This window comes from Podarcis bocagei (genome assembly GCF_964188305.1).
Source record: "Podarcis bocagei genome assembly, chromosome: 11".
Classification (NCBI taxonomy): domain Eukaryota; kingdom Metazoa; phylum Chordata; class Lepidosauria; order Squamata; family Lacertidae; genus Podarcis; species Podarcis bocagei.
The window spans coordinates 55293220-55315226 of NC_138136.1; the positions used below are offsets into that span (position 1 = coordinate 55293220).

The window sequence follows — 22007 nt, forward strand, 5'->3', positions numbered from 1 at the left end:
AAGGATCCATACTAGAAAACTGTGTTTCCATCTTGGTGTTCATTCATTCATTTTTTACATGAGCACGGCTTCCGTAGGGATTGTGGTGCAAAGCAAATGTAATAAATAGGTGGTGTTAGTGTTCCTGCTCCTGTGCCACTTCATGAATCTTGGCTGATGACATGCGTGTGCATTTTCTGTGCAAGTAGGTAGAATAGTTCATCTTCTGTCGCCTTAACAGAAAAATTATTTAGGGAATTTTCCCACCATTTGTGCTTATTTTCCCCCCTGCCAGAATGTAACTCTTACTGTTGATATGACAGTTGCCTCTGCATTTCCTTGGAAGGGTTGTCATAGCTTCCTGAACGACTTGTGTATTGATACCCCCTTGGAGGTCTTAGCTATATAGATTTCAGTAAAGGGAGAATGTTAAAATTATTCACTGGGACATCATCTTAGTTAAATTAGTGAAACACCTTTTTGTTAATGAGTACTCGGGTGAAATAAATAATGGTTAGTAGGATGAATTTTTAAATTACTCAACCAGGGAAATTGTGAAAAAATTGAAAATGCCACTGATGGATGGAGAAGAATCTGGAATGCGGTTGCATTTGTAAGATTCGGAAAGGAGTAAAGTCTTGTCATTATAAAGACAAAATAGTTATAGGTTGCAGCCATCACACCCCAACATGTGCTGCTTTGGAGGGCAGGGGAAAACAGGTCTGTAGAGCCAGGCAACTGTCAGGGAATTTTGGACCTTTAACCAGGATTTAAAGCAGACTTGCCAAAATCCTGCTAAGAGGAGTCTGGCTACTGTTAATCATAGCTAACGTTAGTGCAGATACAATCCTAAATGTAAGGGGTGAATGACATTGTGTGATATAAGGGAACACACAAACCTGCAGCCCTCTTATTTATTAAGCATGGTTAAGAAATTGACAGTCGTACATCTGCACAAAACCTATTCAGATTAACAGGCTACACCTGAAACCCACCACTTCCCTTATTTCTAGTAATAGAATAGTACTGATAACTAGACTACAAGTGCTGCAGTTGGCAATTCTTGTCATTCTAACGATTCAGAAACTTCAAGATGGAATTTGTTCAGACTTACCTTTCTAGAAATATATACAGTATAGATAAGGTGGAACCATATTTTTGAATGTTATACATTTATAAAAGTTCTTCTTTTTATTTGTTTCTCATCTTTTTCCTAATTTACTTGGTAAATATATTAATTGCATAAATACATTAATCTTTCTGCAAAAACATTATAAAAATGCGTAGGTTTTTTTTTTTAGTTTAGTTTCTAAATTGTGCTACCTCAGTTGTGCTACCTCTATGCCAATGAAAACAAAACAGTAAAACCGAACTGCATTGTGTTAATGATCTAATCTAGTGGAAGTATATCTTCTGCCAGCAGCAGGATGCACTTGGCTCATGACCAGAAAGTTGCCATCTTCTGTTCTACAGCGTTTAGTTCCCAGCCCTGTTACGTTACCCATGTGGGCGTACTGTACAGTTCTCATGAGTCAATTTCTCTTTAAAACAAGGTAGGCTGCTGTTACGGCTGCAAAACAGAGCACTCAGACCAAGGTCTTCAAAACTAGAGGTTATTGAAAGGCGAAGAGCACTTTGCATAGCTATATGGTTTTGAGCAACCATAAGCCCATCATGCCACTTGTAGGCAACACTTTGTTTTTAAAAGGGAAAAAATAAAAATTTAAAAGCTTCTCACAGAAGCTTGTTAGCAGATCTGTAGCCTAAAAACATTCTGTGTCAGGAAGTGATATATCTTCATGACAAGCAGCCAGCTGGACTGCTTTAAAATGTGGGGGAAATTTGGGAAGTCCTGATTTTTCTGATTGAGAGAATTGTAATGGGTGTAGATTGTGAAGCATTCATTCTTCCTTTTTCTTCTTCTTACCATTTGTTTTTAATTATAGCTGTCTGTTCCTTGGACTGAGAAAAGGGACCACCTAGGAGATGAAGCTTTAACACTTCTTGCATGTAATCAATAGGATGCTTTCGACTTCTTAGCTTTGTATTAATAACCTGCCTCCACTGGCCCTGCTCTGCTTGCGTGTGTGAAGTTATATCTGGTCTATGTTGTAGGTTGACTCGTGTGCTTGTATGATAGGGCGCTACTGAAACTATTAGTGGTGACAATATTTGTCATGATCCTCAGGAGGCATTTCCAAGGCTAAAGGCACACTCCTAACTTGATTGACATACAATAAGGGTGCATAAAGTTGTGACCCACCATATGTACCCCACAAGGTGTGCTTTGTGTCATGCCGGGTGGCTAACAAATTGGGGGCAAGCAGGAAAAACAGCACATTGAACCCCCAGGGGGTCTTTGTTCAGCTTGGAGGATGGCAAGTTAGGAAAACCTTTCTAAGCAATTACATGGAATAAATTTGGATATAATTCCAGATTTAGAGCCAGCAATTTTTGGCTAATGTGACGTGTATGTTTGTGTGTTTGTGAGAGAGAGGGGGAGAACCCCTTCAGTGTGAAAAAGACAAAACAAAATGCAAAGAACCTGATATTTCAGTTATTTTGTTACAGTTTTTTAACACATTAAATGTTTTACTATTAAGAACATTTTTAAGGTGTCAAATGCTTATCAGTCACCCCATTATAATTGTGCTCATTGGCCAGAACTCTGGATGGTGGAAACAGGTTGACATCCCAACAAGTTGTATAGAGTACTGTCTGCCTGTTTTCCCTTGTATCTCAGCAAGCAAAAGAGCTAGAAACAGTATTTGTTGGGTTTTTGGTTTTAAGTTTAAGCATTGAATCTTTGAGGGTAGGGGTCTTGAATATCCCTGGGGTTGGGCATGTATAAATCTATAGAAATCATTACATATATTAAGAGTTTCAGAATGTAATGCTACATAAAAATACTGTTTTACTTATTTTATTAAAATTATAAGCAAATGGGCCTTCACCAAAACACTGGTGTGTTGCCTAATATAAGTGCCATTTGTGGCTATATGTGTGATTTAACAGGAGAGAATCATCAGGTGGGAACAATGGGTGATGTTGTGCCTGGTGACATTTCCCAGTAGATGTTCCTACCTCACCTGGGTTCATTCTGCAGTTGAATCTCAGATGGAAGGAAAATGACAAATAAAAATGGCTAGGGGGGATTTGAAGGAAATAATTGATTGGTGAGAAGGATCTTTTTGCTCTCCTGTCTCCCATATTAATGTAACATGCAATTATTTCTTGTGGGTGACTGCTAGGCTCATGTTTGCACATAACACTAAGCTAAACCATAGCTAAGCATGAACAATCTGGTGTACAAAGTGAAAATAATGGCTTGTTCACTCCTTCCCTGATCTTGTTGCTGCTGCAGTATCCATAGCTAAACCATGATCTGGCTTAGTGTTATGTGCAAAATTAGGCATGTGGGTTCAAATTTAATTTAAATTTGTTCTAGTGTTTTAACTTTTTCAGGTTTTAAAGTATGTTTGTGCATTTTTCTCACTCTTACTGTTTTACATTCTTCTAAATCGCTTTGAGGTTTTTGCAGTTTAACAATAAGCCAGTTTATTGAATCTTAACCCCGTAATTCTTAATTTGACTTGAAGATGAGTGGGAAATCCAGAATTCCCTGAAATGACTTTGCTTTACATAATAATCCCTTGGAGAGATTGGGGCTTCAGCATGCACCTCTACTACTTCTAAAAGTGAGAAAACCCTTTGACAACATGTGGGGAGGATATATAACTATCCCATTTTTAATAGCAACACTGGGAATGTGCAAAGACATTATTGCATGAGCAAATACATCAGCTTCAGGATAGCTCTCAAGTGGATTTCTGCGGTAAGCGCAGTTTGACCTTCTCCAGATTTTGATTACACAAAGTGGGTGGCGAACAGCCTACTCTAATTTTGGGAAGAAAGGAATTTCCAGAGCATATCAGCACTGGCTTCCTCCTCATGTCCACTCCCCTTAAGCCATGGGTAGGCAAACTAAGGCCCAGAGGCCGGATCTGGCCCAATCGCCTTCTAAATCCGGCCTGCAGACGGTCTGGGAATCAGCGTGTTTTTACATGAGCAGAATGTGTCCTTTTATGCATCTCTGGGTTATTTGTGGGGCATGGAATTTGTTCATATTTTCCCCCCTTCAAAATATAGTCCGGCCCCCCACAAGGTCTGAGGGACGGTGGACTGGCCGCCGGCTGAAAAAGTTTGCTGACCCCTTCCCTAAGCATTGTGTAAGGCTGAATGGCTCAGTGCCGTCACTTTAAATTTGGCATTTCAGCATGGAATTCAGCATGCTGAGATTCTTGGCTTTCGTTTTCAAAAGCAAATTTCTAGGTTTGAAGGCGAGATTAAAAGTGTGCAAGGAAATGCCTGGTAGAACCTTAGAAGCCAGGTAAGGGCTGAGCAGTATCTCTGGTGTTCATGAACAGAGCTTCAATACCCTGCATGACTGTTTGCTTTTTACTAAGACTGGCAAAAGCAATATAAATTATGCAAAGTGATCAAATGTATGCAAATTAGGCTTTTTGAGGCACAAGACTTTGATTGTAACTTAAAAATAAATTAAACACCCCTCGCAATATAGTGAGTAGCGCTCTGCTACCTGCCATCCTTATGTCTTGCCTGCAGTCTGTAAACGATAAGTTGTGGGAAGTAAATAATGTAAACCGGGCATCGAGCATAATATTCTATTAGGTTATGTGAAGTACAACTAGCTGAAAACTGAATAACAGTAGCAAAAATATTAATTGCCACCGAAAGGTGTGCACAGAAAATTCTCATGGAAAAAGCTGGTTTAACAAAACATGACGTGGTGCTGTGGTGTCCAGACTTCCCAAATGTGCACAGTTATTTGTATTTGAAACATTTTGGTCAACCTATATTACAGTGGTGGGACACAGGTGGCACTGTGGGTTAAACCACAGAGCCTACGACTTGCCGATCAGGAGGTCGGCAGTTCGAATCCCCGCGACGGGGTGAGCTCCCGTTGCTCGGTCCCTGCTTCTGCAAACCTAGCAGTTCGAAAGCCCATCAAAGTGTAAGTAGATAAATAGGTACCGCTCCGGCGGGAAGGTAAATGGCGTTTCCGTGCGCTGCTCTGGTTCGCCAGAAGCGGCTTAGTCATGCTGGCCACATGACCCGGAAGCTGTACGCCGGCTCCCTTGGCCAATAAAGCGAGATGAGCACCGCAACCCCATAGTTGGTCATGACTGGACCTAATGGTCAGGGGTCCCTTTACCTATATTACAGTGGTACCTCGGGTTAAGTACTTAATTCGTTCCGGAAGTCTGTTCTTAACCTGAAAGTGTTCTTAACCTGAAGCACCACTTTAGCTAATGGGGTCTCCTGCTGCTGCCGTGCCCCCGGAGCATGATTTCTGTTCTCATCCTGAAGCAAAGGTGCTATTTCTGGGTTAGCGGAGTCTGTAACCTGAAGCGTATGTAACTTGAAGCGTATGTAACCCAAGGTACCACTGTAGTTATAAAAAACATATAGTTAATTTGTAATTGTTTTGGAGCTTTCTCACTTCTGGAGTAATTACATCATAAGAAAATAGAACATAAATTATATTTTTATATATTGCAATAGATTAAAATCAATTAAAATATTAAAATTACCTTGCAAATATAAGCAATCCCTGATTTGCTTGGGGCTTGCATGACGGTGGAGCGTGCATAAGCCCGCTATGCCCCATTACACCCTGCCTCCATTACTCCCCCTTTCTGGCCACTTTCAGGTCGCCCTAATGCACATGTGTACAGTCACACATCAGCTGGATGTGAGTAAATCAGTCGATGCCTGATTTTTGTGTGTGTGTCTTTGTATATTGTTAAATAAGTATAAAAAGTGTAGTATAATAACTTTTTTTCAGGTGATGAATGTAAACATATGTATCCATTCCATTGGATTGGGGTTTTACCATGTGTGCATACATCTTTAAAAGCTGCATCATATACTTTTGCAGTGTGTGCAGAAGTACTTGAATTCTTACTTTTTAGGGCAGAACTCATTTTCATTTTTCTAAAAAACCCCAAATCTAAGGTGGTCATTCTCCACTAGCATATTTCCTCTTATGAGCATTTCTGCAGGCCTTTGATTTTAAGCCTGTGCACAGGCCTTGTGCTGTTCTTAATTTATATACAGGCCCTAGATCTTGAGGGACTGTACTTTTGCAGGCTTGCGTGTCTCTAGAAGTGCTAGGTACACAGAGGCAAGCTTTAGTAGAATGAGCCATGCTTCTAGTCACCCATACGGTGGCATTTATGTATTTAAATGCCTTCCAGATGCTCCTTGGTCCTACAGGGAAGTAGGGGCATCTGTTTTGAAAGTTTTCGTCAAAGCCTCCTGATGAAACCTGGGCATAGACCTGGGATATATTTATGTCTTATGCTTTTGTTGTACATTTTTAAAGTAATTTTTTGTTTAGTGTTCTTGTGAGCTGCTTTATTTGTGGGCATTATTTGGAAAAGCAACATCTAAATAAACTTGATGATTGTAGTTGTGATCAGTTCAATCCGTTGATCAGGGTCACTGATGGATTATGCTGGAATGCAGAAATCTGTGAGGGAAGAGGGAAAGAGACAGTAATAATTCTACCACCATTTTTTATTCAGACACATATAGTTGCAAGATGACCTGGGATCAAGCTCGACTTTAGTCACAGACTCAGTGAGTAATACTGAAACACTTGTGTGTTCATAGATTTGCCCATTGGATATATTTGGAGACAACCCTATGGTCACAATTGTGCTCACTTACTATCCTTACTAGTATTCCGCTTATATGTACTGAGGGCATGATTTAGCACTGGAAGCGCATCAGTGGGGGCAGTATATGTGGTGTTGATGTGCGATTTCCCCACTACATATTGTTTGTGCATCTACAGTAGGGATGTCACACCTGTGGCCCTCCAGATGATGTTGGAGTTCAGTTTCCATCAGCCCAGACAGCACAGATATGACGGGCAACATCTGAAGGGGCATAGATTCCCACCTGTATTTTTAGAGGGATAGCCTCTTACATTTCCACTAGTAAAAAAGGGGTGAGATGGGAAGCTTTCACGCAGACGTACCTTTAAAATTAGAATAGTGCCTTCAGTATAAAGGCAAAACTCTTCACAATTTAAACATTCTGGGTAAATGGTGATTTATAGCTATCAAATGTTGTCAGCAAAATTCTTAGAATGTTGTATTATTTTTTTATTGTTAGCCGCCTTGAGCCCGGCTTCGGCTGGGGAGGGCGGGATAGAAATAAAAATTATTATTATTATTATTATTATTATTAACATGCTCTGCCCTTTTGGAAGCATGAGATGAATTTGGATTACTTATCTCCCCTACAGTGTATGGCCATGGGAGAAGGTTCTGTTCTCAGTTCAGGTGATGTAACCGTGAGCTCCAACAGGTGTGGCCAGTATCTAACAGGAGCAAACTTTGGGTCCTGTATATACACAGAAAAGATGGCAAATGTTCCCTAAGAGTCAAAAGCTCAGGAGATAGTGGCCTGTCATTTAATGTTATTCAGATTAGCCCAATTAGGTAGCCCAAGAAGATAAATTAGTGTTTGCAAGCGGTCATGAAGTCAATAGAATGCATATATTCCTGCTCACTTGCCTTACTAGCATGCTAACTAGCCATTTCACCAAAGTAACAAGCTACCCATTGTTAGCTACTTTCTGCAGTCCTGGGATTCCAGTGTACAGTGGTACCTCAGGTTAAGTACTTAATTTGTTACGGAGGTCCGTTCTTAACCTGAAACTGTTCTTAACCTGAAGCACCACTTTAGCTAATGGGGCCTCCTGCTGCTGCCGCGCCGCTGGAGCACAATTTCTGTTCTCATCCTGTAGCAAAGTTCTTAACCTGAAGCACTATTTCTGGGTTAGCGGAGTCTGTAACCTGAAGCGTATGTAACCTGAGCTACCAGTGTATGCTGTGGGGTTATTGTGATTGAGTAAATAATGTAGCACTTCCAAGGTTTTATTTGTTTGGCCAAGAGTAAATATTCTCAAAGCAGACTACAGTGAAATACAACACAGTACAACAAAAATCATCAATAAAACCAGTAACCATGCTAATGCAACAACATCCAGCCCCTAACAGCTACAACAAAAACTACCAGCAGAATAATAATAATAAATAAAAAGATAGAAAAAAGCAGTTCAAAACATGTGAGTCTTTAGCTGGCGTCAAAGAGGCATTGGGTGGCATTGTGCTATACAGTACTATAATTCATGGTTTTTTCATTGTGTTTATATTTTTATTTTCACTTACTCCTGTGTTTTTGACCGGAGGAGGTCTGAGAATGCAGCGCATAAGAACAATATGTTTCATAGTAACAGATGTTAGTTGCTTTCCTTTTTTATTTATGATTATGTCCTAATAATTACCAGAATTTGCAAGCTCATTGAGTGTTGGCTCTAATCAATTTTTCTTTTTTCTTCAGTGCCGAGTTAAAGCTTTTGGAAGAAGCTGCTGTCTCGGTCTGCAAGTCTTTAGGTAAGAGGCTATTTTGATTATGGCATTTATTTCCATGTTCTTCGTGCTGTCAATGTTCCTAGTAAATTGTACTGCTCTATATAAACCTTTATATCTGTGGTGCATTTAATATCTCCCATCTGTGCTCTGTACATGGGTTTTTAAAAACCTCTCTTCACTCCCAAGGATATATGAAGACATATTGTGCCCGCATGTGCTGTTTGAACATAAAGTTTTCACAGGTTTTTGCTTTATTTTGTGTTCTGTCACAGGAAGTGGCTTGGGTACAGCTTTATTAAGAAGTAGTAGAACAGGTTGTTTTTCATTCCCTTTTCTAAAAAAGAAAAGGATTTTAAAGCGCTGTTTTCAAAGGAGAATATGTGTGGGAGATAAAGCAGAGGCGGAATACATAAAATTTGCAATCAGTGTTAGCTGCCTTTTTTGAAATTCTGATGTTTGATCCTATCTAGAACATCTTTTGAATTTAAGAAGTGTCTTGATCAGTCAGAGGAAGGCATACTGGAAATCTTAATTACGAATTTTGAAATTTCTGTCCTGCCACATGGCTTCAAAAAGCTCTTAGACTGGCTTATAATATGGATTCTGTTTAACCGTCATGGCCACTAGCTGGACATGGCAGAACTGGATATTATGGGAGACTGGATATGGCAGAACTGGAACTGGATATTATGGGAGATTGGACGTGGCAGAACTGGATATTATGGGAGATATTAAAGTGGTTGTAACCTGTCCAAATTTTACCTGCAGTTCATAAATTTAACATATTGATGATGATAAAGATGATAAATGTTACAGCTGGGGTAGGGACAACAATTAAGTAAGAAATGCTGGTTTGACTTTGTGCCTCTGTGCTGTCTCACATATAGATTCTGTGGAAACTTCTAAATTTGGGCTAGATTTAGACAAACGGCCTGTAGCACCCTCCATGCGTTTGCATAAAGTGGTGTGGTGCTCTGCTTCCACTTAGTACAAATCTTGAAGCATCTTTTTTCATAGGCACCATTTATGCTCCCTAATATCTAGTTCCATGAAGCCATTGAAGAACACTTAACAATTTGAATTCTATAGAATTTTATGAATACTTGTGGGAGGCATATGTGGGAGGCTACTCCTGGAAGTTATGCCATGATCACGTTACATGGGCTCTCCAAAAAGGTTGCCCCAAAGGCCTGTATTGGCTCTGATCTCCAACTCATGGCATGGCCCCCTTGTTTGCTTACACTTCAGATACTGGATTTTGCCCCTATGCAGTTTGATTCTGAGCACATTCGTTAGGAAGTAGGTGCCACTGGGTTCAGTTTGGTTCATTCCTAGGTCAAGTAAGTGTACATAGGACCACAGCTGTAATGTTTGAACCTGAAGTGTAACCTGTACAATTCTTCCTCCTAGTGGAGAATAATCCTCGAACAGGAAATCTAACAGCGCTGATTAAAGTCTTCCTTTCTAGAACCAAAGAGTTAAAAATTTCAGCAGAATGTCAAAAGTAAGTGCAGCATGTTTGTGGGTTTTGTTCACCTTTGCTTCACCAGCCTGAGTACGCACTAGGGAGCCAGCTGCTAAATTTTATTGTACTCAGAAATCAGCAATGTGGCTGGCATGCTAACCATCCTGGGTGCATAGCTAACTGCAAGTCTGGTTTTGAGTAATTCTGATAAACTGAAACTCTCATGTCAATAAATATTGTACGCTGTGGGTTCTGAGACCTTGTAGACAACAGCCCTGGCTAAATAAATCATGTCCCATTCAGACCTACACAATTGTAAAATGAAGGAAGATAGATTGGTAGAAAGTTATTCCCCTTTTATCCATGAGTGTGCAGAATCATGGAATCTTCCTAATAGGTAGATTTTTCTGAAAGAAAAAGGCCTTCTGACAAATAAAGGATTTCCCCCATTGTGAATAGTTAGCTGAAAGTAGATTTGTTATACAGTGGTGCCCCGCAAGACGAAATTAATTCGTTCCGCAATTTTTGTCGTCTAGCAAATTTTTCGTCTTGCGAATCACGAAATCCCATAGGAATGCATTGAAAATCAATTAATGCGTTCCTATGGTCAAAAAAAGTCCAAACAAAGCCAAATTTGGTACAACAACAGCTTATTAACTGCTCTTTAAAGTCACACATACTGTAAAGAGCAGTTCAAAAATTGAAGGGAAAATAAATTAACTTTATAAACATGACAGAAAAACATTTAAAAATCAACAAAGTGCACAGTACATTTTCTAAGACTCTGGAGGACCACTCGAAGAAGGCTCCTCTTCCACTCTTTGCTTCTTGGTCAAGAACCCGTCCATAGTCTGCTTTTTCATCCGCCTTTTCAGCAGCTCCCTGAGAGGCGACATGACCCTCGTATCATAAAAGTTCCCAGCGTCATGTGCCACGTGCTTCTCAGGGTGGTGTAGATCTGCAAAAGTCTGCACCTCCTTCCACTTCAGGCAAATGTCCCTCAGTCTTTCGGAGGACATCCGTTCCTCAGTTGCTTCCTCCTCTTCCAGTGAGGCCTGCTCCTGCGCAGCCTCTGCCTGCAGTTCGACCAGCTCCACGGTGGTCAGCTCGTCGTCGTGCCCCTCCACCAGCTCGCAGACGTCCTCCTCCGTGACCTCCAGGCCCATGGTGCTCCCCAAGGCAACAATGTCCTGCACCACTGTTGACTCTGGTGCATCAGAGTCACTTGGTGCCACACAGTCCGGCCACAGGCTGCGCCAAGCGCAATTCAAATTTCTCTGGCTGATCCCTTTCCAGGCCGTGTTGACCATCTTCAAGCAGGTGACGATGTCGAAGTGGTCCTTCCAGAATTCCCGCAGGGTGATGGTGGTGCAGTCAGTCACCTCGAAGCATCGCCTGAAAAGCTCCTTGGTGTAGAGTTTTTTGAAATTGGCGATGACCTGCTGATCCATCGGCTGGAGCAGTGGCGTGGTGTTAGGAGGCAGGAACATGATGTTGATGAAGCTGAACTCCTCCAACAAGTCCACCTCAAGGCCTTTAGGATGGGCAGGAGCATTGTCCATCAGAAGCAAAGCCTTCAGCGGCAGGTCGTTGTCCAGCAGGTACTGCTTGACAGCAGGGCCAAAAGCAAGATTGACCCAGTCCACAAACAGCACACGTGTGACCCAAGCCTTGCTGTTGGATCGCCACATGACACTCAGCCGCTCCTTGTCGATCTTGTGTCTCTTGAAGGCCCGTGGGTTCTCCGAGTGGTACACCAGCAGGGGCTTGATCTTCAGGTTGCCGCTTGCGTTGGCACAGAAGAGCAGGGTCAGACGGTCCTTCATGGGCTTGTGGCCAGGCAACTTGGCCTCCTCCTGAGTGATGAAAGTCGTTTTGGGCATCCTCTTCCAAAACAGCCCGGTCTCGTCGCAGTTGAAGACCTGCTGCGGAACGTAGCCCTCCGTCTTCACAAGCTCCAGGAACTCCGCTGCAAACTCTTCAGCCGCAGGAACATCAGAACTGGCAGCCTCTCCATGCCTGACCACGCTGTGGATGCCAGATCTTGTCTTGAACCGGTCAAACCAACCTCTGCTAGCCTTGAAGACTTCTGGCTCGGCTGAGGTTCCTGGCTGTTCCCGGATGAGGTCAGCGTGCAAGGCCTTGGCCTTCTCACAAATGATGGCCTCAGACACTGTGTCCCCTGCACGCTGCTTCTCTTCTATCCAGATGAGCAGCAACTTCTCGACCTCCTCCAGAACAGCTGGGCAGTTCTTCACGATCCTGGTGACTCCCTTGGCTGCATCAGTCGCCAGGATCTTCTCCCTCATCTTCAGGATGGTCCCGATGGTTGATGGATTCCTCCCGTACTCCCTGGCGATGTCCGTCACACGCATTCCGCCATCGTGCTTCCGGATGATCTCCTTCTTCATTTCCAGCGTCACCTTCTCCTTCTTCTTCTCGCCGGCCACCACAACAGCAGTCTTCTTGGGTCCCATGGCAGCACAGCTCTTACCTTCGTAAACTCAGAAAAAGAAAAAAAAGTCAGTGATGTGCTTCAAATCCAAAAAATTCAAAAGCACCCAGCCACCCACCACACAGAAATTAAAACCCAGAACCAAGGCCTTGAATCCCAAGCACCCCAACCCAAAATCCAAAATCCAAAAACCCCCAAAAAAGTTTTAAAAGTTTAACTTACCAAATGGATGAAAGAGAAGTTCTGGAAAAGCTTCAACAATCAATCACCGAAGTCTTCAGAAACCTCAAATGGCTGCAAAATAAGTTTTGGAAAAGCTTCAAAAATCACCAATGTCTTTAAAAACCTCAACTGCTCCCACAGACACCCACCCACCACAACACAGAAATTGCAAACCCCTCCCAAACTGCTCCCCCAGCCCCTCCCCAACTGCTGCAAACCCCTCCCCAACTGTTCCCCCAGCCAGCCACCACTCAGAAATTCAAACTCAGAATTTTTTTTTGAAAAAAAACACCCTTGCCCAATGGTCACAGAAAATCATAAAAATTCCAAAAAAAGGCCCACAAGCCCACAGATTCCTGCAAACCCCTCCCCAACTGTTCCCCCAGCCAGCCAGCACTCAGAAATTCAAACTCAGAGAAAAAAATTTGAAAAAAAAACACCCTTGCCCAATGGTCACAGAAAATCATAAAAATTCCAAAAAAGGCCCACAAGCTCCCAGATTATTGCAACCCCCCCCCCACAACACCAAGTCCTTGAATCCCAAACACCCCAACCCAAAATCCAAAACCCCCCAAAAAAGTTTTAAAAGTTTAACTTACCAAATGGATGAAAGAGAAGTTCTGGAAAAGTTTTGGAAAAGCTTCAAAAGTGAGCAAAGTCTGAGAAAAGGCTACCAAACCACGTGCTAACAGTTGCTCCTCGAAGTCAAGTCGCAACTGCAGCTCTTCAAGCTAAGCACCCTTGGTTTTAACGGTTTTTAGACAAAGGAAACAAAGTCGCGAGACGTTTTCGTCTTGCGAAGCAAGCCCATAGGGAGATTCGTCTTGCGAGGCAAATCGAAAACGGAAAAACCTTTCGTCTAGCGAGTTTTTTGTCTTGCGAGGCATTCGTCTTGCGAGGTACCACTGTATAGGTATCACACATCTATACCAGTTTTGAAGAATTCAAAAAATGGGAGATCTGAATAGCACACAGACTATTTTTCTGCACAGATAGAGCAGACCTTGATAGGGTAATCAAGGAATCCGCAATCTACATTTCAGTCTGTGCTAGAAATAGTCTGGGAGCTGTTCAGATTTCCCATTACCTTAGGGATCCCTGTCTCATGTTTATAGTGGGTTTATTATTAAATTTCACCAGAGTACTGTATCTTGATTTATGACCGTTTCTCACTTGCATGTCACTTTAAACCATAGTTAAACTAAACTCTGGTTTAAATGTGAACAGGTAGACTGCTGAAATGGTGGGCCCTTTGCTCTTCCCCTACTCCTGATGGGAACCCAGCCACGTTCTAGTTTAGTGTTGTCTCTGAACCCAGACTTGTGGTTTGTTTCTTGCCAGACAAACCATGAGTGGTAAGCAAGAACGAAGTTGTGGTCTGCTTGGAGAGAAACAAGAAATGAGCCCAGTTTTGGACGTAATGCTGAGCCAGACTTAGTTCCTGGCAGTGCAGAAGCAGCAGAAGTGGTGCAGCAGTGAAGCACCTGCGATTTCAGCAGCTTGCATGAAAAGGCTGCATTTGAATGTGATGTGCATACCAAACCAATTAAGTTTTGCCCTCTGTTTTTTGGTCTCCCTTCAGCAGGTCACGCTAACTAGTTTGCAATGCATCCTGACATCAGTAGCTGAAAAGGTCAGACAGTCGTTTTGCATTGTGTAACTAGCCCATGGCGCTGCCTTCTGTTTTTATTGGCTGCTGTCTGGCTCAGTCTGCTGGCAAGGCCCATGAAGTTGAGCAACACAACATGGTTGCCGACATAATGGTAGATTGTAGAATGTAGGTTGCTTGAACGATATCCACCTCAACTTTGTGCAAACTTCTTCCTATGAGTACTATGTGTCTGTAACATCAATAGAAGCTGAGGTTACACTCAGGGAGATATTTTGGGGTTGCAGATATAGTCAGCAAGGTATCCTGTGCACTAGATGTCTTTAATCTGATAATTTATTTCCAGTTAAACTGCTTTCATGTCTTATAATTGTGGGGATGAGGTATAATAATGTTGGAAAGCAGCGGTGTCTTAACAGACTTTGCTGCTTGTTGCACAAGAAATATTTCCTTGCATAAGGTTGTATTAATCCTTACACTCTGTGTACCCCTTACACAGAGTAGTGCTGTCCCAATTTTTGCTGAGGGTGGGGAAGGGGAGACAATAAAAATGGCTTCCCAATGCTTCTTTCTTACATTTATAGTCTGTGACTCAAAATTCCTTGGAGCTTAGTGTTTAAGATAATGATTTAGCAATTATTTTATGTGCGTGTTTTTTCCATCTACAATGTAGCAATCGCTTCTAATGTTGTGCCACCAGCTGTCTGGTTTGCAAAATAAACATTTGTTTTTCAGCTTAAGTGATTATTTTTAGGAGTATTTACAAACCAGCTTGATGAAGCTTTGCAGTTAAACCTCAATTTGTCTTAAATCCTGGGCATTATCTCTTGAATACACTACATTAGGATAGGATAGAAAATGTGAAATTCCATTTCCCCCGTTTTCTCCAACAAAATGGAATTTCTTGCATTGCTGAAAAGTGCTTCATTCTAACATTTCATTATGCAACTGGTGTAGAGATTTTTATTTTGAGCAGAACGGAAGAGGTTCAGCGTACAGACATATCTAGAAACTAAATAGGACAGGAAAGACCTGAGACCGAACCGAACTCATGTTATATACACTAGTGGTTCTTAGTATTAATACTATTATTCTTCGTGTCTGTTCAAATATATCTATCTATCACCCTTTTATTGCATATTTTTGGCTCACACAATACCTTAGTTTTAATTCATACAAGGTGGCCTACAGGAGCAGTCCTTGGCTTGCTGTAAAGCAATTCTTATAACCAGAATTCTTGATGTGTTTGAGGTATGTACCATTGAATCTTCTGTTTCTCTTTCAGCCACATCTTTATCTGGCAGACTCACAATGCACTGTTCATTATTTGCTGCTTGCTCAAAGTGTTGATCTGTCAAATGTCAGAAGAGGAGTTGCAAGTTCATTTCACCTACGAGGAAAAATCACCAGGCTCTTATGGTAAATGTTTAACAATTTTAAGGGAACAAATGGCGTCTCGCATATGCTGAAGACTTCTGTTAAAATCTGTCATAAAATATGTCACAACACAGTAGATGTTGGGAAGATAAGATGGTGGACTTTCAGAAGACAGCCATCTGTGTTTTTCTAGAATATAGAGTAGTAAAGCTTACAGGAAGGGGATGGAAGAGAGTGGCAACTTGGACTGAAATAGCTGCAGAGCCTTGTGGAAACTTTAAATTACATGGTAGAAACCTGGCTGCATGAAATACCTACTTCTAACTTAGACAAAGTTATAAACATTACATCATAATATAGCAGATGGGAAGATGGGGCTGCAGGGGCCTCTCCATCTTGTTAGCTGGGAGATCATCTCCATCAACCTTCTCTCCTTGAGCTTTTTCCATTCCACCTGGTCATTACAAGAACTTTTGCAACTAAGAAACGATGTCAAGTACTGTGTGCTTTTTTCATCCTTTCTCCCAGTCTCTCTTTTTTGCTACCAAGAGCCACAGTTGACCTGGAACTCTGCACATGCTCAAGGTCTTGCCCTATGAGTATGTGCTTGGTATGTCTTTGCTCTGAACAAAAGGCATGGTGATAGTGCTAACCAAGAATAAGTTAAGCTGAAGCCCGGTATCGTTTGATTAGGGTAAGCCACTGTTGTTCCCACCAAGATCCTCCCCAGGGTGGCTGCTGAAGAGGGGAATAACTGATATGTGTAATGAATCATATATGGGTACACTTAATTTGTCCCCTGGAACCAGTGTTGTATCTAATGCAGGTACACCTCTAATTTGGTCGCTAGTTGTTTCTTGTGAGTAAAACAGAGTAACTAAGGTGAGGACCCTTGTTTGCATTTCCTGAGAAATGCAAGCCCAATTTCTGCAGCAGGCATAGTAAGACCTCTTAAAGCATGATCTGATTGGCTGAGGCTCCTTTCATCATTCGGTGACAAATTAGTAATGGGAAAACATAATTGTTATGGCTAATATCAATTCTCTCACTCTCTTTTGTCATATTCCTTCTACCCAGCCCTGACCTTAACAAGGTTCCCCTCTATGTCAGAGCCCACGTTTGTTAGGATGTCCCTTTCCCAGAATTGCGAACAACTTAGTCCCTGACTTGTTCAGTCTTATGGGTTTGATGCTGGCCAGGCTGCTGCATGTCACTCTTTTCCAAGTTTGCTCCAACCCTATCGATCAGGGTTTTTCTTTTCATAACTATGCCTTTCACCCCCTTTGCTTCCTCTTTTCATTCCTTGTCTCTAAGCAGTGCTTGTTCTTTCCAAGGTAATTCTGTTCCTTGCAATAACATTTGTTTAAGTCCAGGAAGGATCCTTAATTTAGTAGTTCTGTGCACACAAGTGTAAGATGACACATGTATGTGTGTGAGAGATATGAGCAGATCTGAGAACGTTTTACTTGTCTTACCTTTAAGATTCTATGCCTGTGGGTAAAGCCTTGTCTTAATACAGGCTTAATAAGACAGGGCCACTCTGGAAGCCCATTTTTGGCTTAAGAGCAGGGGAAAACACTGTAAACGCTTCTGGTGGCATAATCTGTGATATTACAAAAGCTTTACGACTACGTAATGTAGCTCAAGGCATTATATAGAAGTTACGAGAAAAAATGGCAACAGAAGGCAGGTTCTTACAATCCATGTACAACTTCCTGGTCTCTCCCCAACTGTGTGAAATTCAAAATCTCTGGAACTGTTGCCCGAGTAGCAGCCAGATTAGCTTTGTGGGACCAGATATGCACAAAGCTGAATTCTGCCACTAGCAGCTCTGTCATATGGAACACTTTTCTAGGGGGAAAGGTTCTAAGAGCCACCTTTCTCAGAATTGTCTTCTCCCTCAAACTGCATGTTTCTAGTAGAACCCAACATTCCTTACACATTAAGGGGAGAAAAAAAATAAACAGTATTAGAGAATGATGCAGGATGCCAGATGAGGTCTCTCTTCTAACTTCCTTTGCTTGATGAAGTGCAGTGTCATCAATATTTAATATTATTTTTAAGTATTTTTAACCTGTTCTGAAGCTAAAAAATCTAAGCTAAGATAGTCTCTGCCCTCAGACTTATAGTCAAAAATAATTGACGCATAAGGGGAAAGGGATGAGAAGGGAAGAGGGCAGGAAAACAACTCAGATACTGATTTTTACAGTTCTTATAATTTACCAGCTGAAATAAAAAGTTCATGTAGCCTGATGGAATTACTGCTGCTTGGTGCAAGTTGGGGGATGACTTATGCAGCTGGTCTCAGTAGAGGTAAGAAGTCTGGGTGTAGATTGGGGTAGGGAACCTGTGGTCTTCCTAGTCCCATCAGCCCCAGCCATCATGGACCATGGTCATGGATGATGAAAGTTCAAGTCCAGGAAACATCTGGCGGGCTACAAGTTCCCCATCCCTGGGCTATGGGCCGCATGGTATTTTTGAATAGGGAAAAACGTTTACAAGTATGTAAGCAGAATATATTGGAAACTAAGATTCCTGCAGTATGTAGCAAATCTTCAAATTATGCATTGAATTCTCAAAGAGCAGCTGTTTGGATACCTCAAGCTTCTGGAACAGTTAAGCTCTCAGCTCTCTGTCCTCCCATAAAACTCGGTGTAACTTTCTCTGCCCCACATGCTAGTTCTGAGTGTTCAGTATAATATTCTAAAGGTGAAAGACAGCTTGGGCATTAAGTAAAGCACTACTAGTCATTAAGGAACATTAATGTTCTTTTATCAAGACCCTGACTGCACATTAGTATGTCAGACAAAACCTTAGAGCTGGTCCCATTCACGCTAATGAAGATAGCAAAATTTTTAGCAGTATGTTGGTTGAAGAAAGTGGCATTTAATTGCTTTGTTTAATAGACAGCATGACATCTTTAAAAAAGAAGGCGCTTGTGTGTGGTCTTGTTGGTTAGGAGCAGGGAACCAGAAGCCAGGAAATTGGAGTTCCTTCTTGGTGGTGATCTCTGCTTCACTGTGATCTTCTGCCAGCTGATTGTTTCCTGCTTTGGTTTACCCCTCTATAAAACTGAGATAATTTCCTCATTTGGAATGCTGAGACTTTAATGATGATGGCACATGATGTCCCTTTGTGCCAGTTCTATGAACTCGTGGTTTATAAAATTCTCTCAAAACATATGTATATTCGTGGATGCAAATGACTGACATGTCCCCAAGTAAACATAATGGAAGTGGGGGAAGATTCTTGTTGCCTTTGGACCCTATGAAAGCAATTACATTTTAAAGTCTTTGCTTAATGACTGTATTTCAGAAAAAAACACTTCCCACTACTTATTTTCTCAGCTGTGCAATGCCAATAGTAATTTTGTGAGGAAGCACTAAATTGAAAGAATTGTTAATTGTGCCTCAATTGGCCTGTTTTGCCCATTAAGGTAACTAAACTTGGTAGTCTTTAATCTTTTGAGATCCAGTGCCTTTAATCCCAAACAGAAACATAGGACCCACTTTAAATTTTGCTCTCCATTTCTCTCTCTCTCTCTCTCTCTCTCTCTCTCTCTCTCTCTCTCCCCCCCCCTCTCTCTCCCTCCCTCTCCCTCCCTCTCTCTCTTTCTCTCTTCCTGTTTTTCCTCTATTTATTGTTGACTTTCACTTCCTTTCTCTTACAAAATCTTAAGCAACAATGACAACGGGCAACGATGCCATTGCTGCAACGCATCTTTGGTTGGGGCTTGACTGCCAATGGATGAATGAATTGATCTATCTACAAATGCAGTTCAATTCAGAAAACTTTCAGTAAAAATTACATTTTTATCTCTTGAATGCCAATTTTTATTTTCTGCTTGCCCTCTCATTTCTCTTGAAATGCTCAAATGATGCTCAGCTGAGGCAGGAGACACCTCTGCTATATATCTTAAAAGTTAGATGAGCTTCTCATGCCGCTCTAGATCTGTGGTTCTCCGTCTAGTAGAGTGCTGGGATTCAAAACATGAAACCAATACAGAACACAGCCCAAAAGAGCCTTAATATCTGTATAGCTTGAAACTTTTAAAAATTTGTATATAAGTATTACAATATTTAAGTCTGAAGAATTAAGCATAAATAATTATTGAGAACTAATGTGAACCAGTGACCAGAGTGTTGATCTTGTAGATCAGAGTTTGAGGATGAGTTCAGCTGCTCCCATAGACAAGTTTGGGGCAAGTTAGGCTAGATTCCCTATTTTGTAGACTAGGAATAAAAGTCACCTGCTTTGGGTAGTTGTGAAAGGCAAGACGCACAAGGGATTGCAGAATTGATCTCTGTCTCTTCATTTCGCCCCCCCCCCCTTCTCTCCTCCCTCCTGTTCTCTGCTGTCTGCCTGTCCATCAGTTCCTTCCATTCTTTCATTGAGACATAATTCTACTGAAACACAGGATTCTAACCACCTTCCAGAGAAGCTAGAACTGCTGTCCTTTTAGTTTGTTCCCAGTAGTAAGAGTGAAAATCTGAAGGCTCAGTTTAATTTTGTACGAATTTCACAAGAAGCCCCCTCCCCCAAGATTTCAACATTACATTCTGGATTTTTTAAAGGCTTTTCATGAGGGGTACAGTGAGTTTGAACTTCAGTAAATGGGAATCAGGATGAAAATGACGAATTTTCTCTCAAGGAGTGAAAGCAGATCATTCTTATTCTTACTAGTAATTACATTTGTATACAGCCCTTCATCCAAAGACCACAGGGCAGATCACAACATAAAACTACAAAATGAGAACACAAAATAGATTGCTAATATCAAAATGTCCAGCAATGGTACTTTTCTTTGTTTTCTTTCAGGATCAGAATGTGAAGACCTTATGGAAGAGTTACTGTGCTGCCTCATTCAGCTGATTGTTGAGATTCCTCTTTTGTAAGTAAACTTCATGATAAAAGTTATGGAATGTCTGTTTCAGTTGCCTTCTGAGAAGATATAGTAAAATTACCAGCTAACAGTTTGCCAATTTTATAATAGTTTTATAAAAATAAATGGTGACATTTCTTTTGGACCAACTGCTGTTTGAAATGCCAGGAGCAATCTTTAGGGTATTGGTGAAGGTGTGGCAATAGGTCAGTGTTGGGCAGCATGGTACCCCCATACCCTGTAGATGATGTGGACTACAACTGCTCACCATATCCAGCTTCCTTGAATGGGACTGAAGGTGATTGAATTTCCTTCATGGGGGTTTTTAAAGCAGAAGTTGGATGGCCGTCTGTCATGGATGCTTTAGTTGAGATTCCTGCACTGCGGGGGACTGGACTAAAGAACCCTTGAAGTCCCTTCTAACTCTACAATTCCTTGATTCTATCTTGAGCACTACTTGATGCAAAGCAGTAGAAAAGTTTTTCAAACCTAGCTTGCATGCATATCAGAACTGGGATTGCTCTCTCTTCACTTATACTGCTCTGAGAAGTGCTTGCTACATGGCTATGGTTTATAAATACGTTTAATATAATTGCCATCCAGCCTTACTGGATGTGGTTAAGCAACCCCTCAGAAGCCAGGAAACAAAAATAGTTGCCTTAGCATTGGATTTCTAAAAAGGTTTGGCAAATAATAATGGAAGCTCAGAGATCTCCCCTGTTGCCACAGCGTTCTGTAGCTCTCACCACCCCCTCTGCCACAGTCCTCTTTGCTTGCAGCTCTGTATCCACTTCCTGCCTCAGTTGTGCACATTGTTGGTACCTCAGCACACTGTGTTTGTTTCTGCTTTCTGTGGGTGGAGGGGGGTGTTAAAAATATTTCAAAGTTGCATTGTTGCATTGCTTTCGAGGTTGCATTTTCCTTTCCTTTCCTTTTGTACGTTCTTTATTCCAAATCTTTTGGTTTAAATTGGTGTTTTTTCTTCTTCTAAAGGCGGATTTGTTATGAGGCTATCTTAATTGGCCTTACATTTCGCTACCTCCTCATTTTTATGTATTTGTACCGTCCAGCCCTGAAAAATGTCAGCAGAACTTGTTTTCTGTCTCTTTTAGATTAGCCGTTGAAGTTCATGTTTCTCTGTTGGAGCCTTTTCATTTTTCACATTGCTGATTTCTTTTTCACTTGGAATGAAGTTAGCCATTTAGTATCCCGATAAAGGCCCAGCTGTTTTCTTTGGAAACCTCACTGTCATGAAACATGGTCCTGCCGTCATTATATTAATTCTTGGGCAGTTGCTGTCTAATGAATTTGTGGCATGATTTAGAGAAGTGATTCTGATGATGCAAAGAGGTATTGTTGGTACTTCCTGGAACACTGATACTTCTGTCTGGGGCAGATTAGAGGAAATGCTGAGAGGTGAAAGGACGGAGTAATAGATACACATTCATAAATCATTCTCTTTGTTGGAAGGCAGCGTGCGGCCGTATGGAGACGAGTGATAGCCGGTCACTCCATTTGAAAACAGTCTGAAACCACAGTCAAGCCCT

The 22007-nt window shown here is 41.5% G+C and overlaps 1 protein-coding gene across 6 annotated transcripts in view; it reads left to right on the forward strand.

The window, feature by feature from the left end:
* Positions 1-22007, forward strand: part of DYM (dymeclin) — a 169420-nt gene that overhangs the window by 22728 nt on the left and 124685 nt on the right. For all 6 annotated transcript variants that reach the window (XM_081212836.1, XM_081212841.1, XM_081212837.1 and 3 more), the window contains exons 4-7: positions 8419-8471; positions 9861-9954; positions 15487-15620; positions 20397-20469. In XM_081212836.1, the coding sequence (XP_081068962.1) occupies positions 8419-8471; positions 9861-9954; positions 15487-15620; positions 20397-20469 (354 nt within the window). The remainder of the gene's footprint in view (positions 1-8418; positions 8472-9860; positions 9955-15486; positions 15621-20396; positions 20470-22007) is intronic.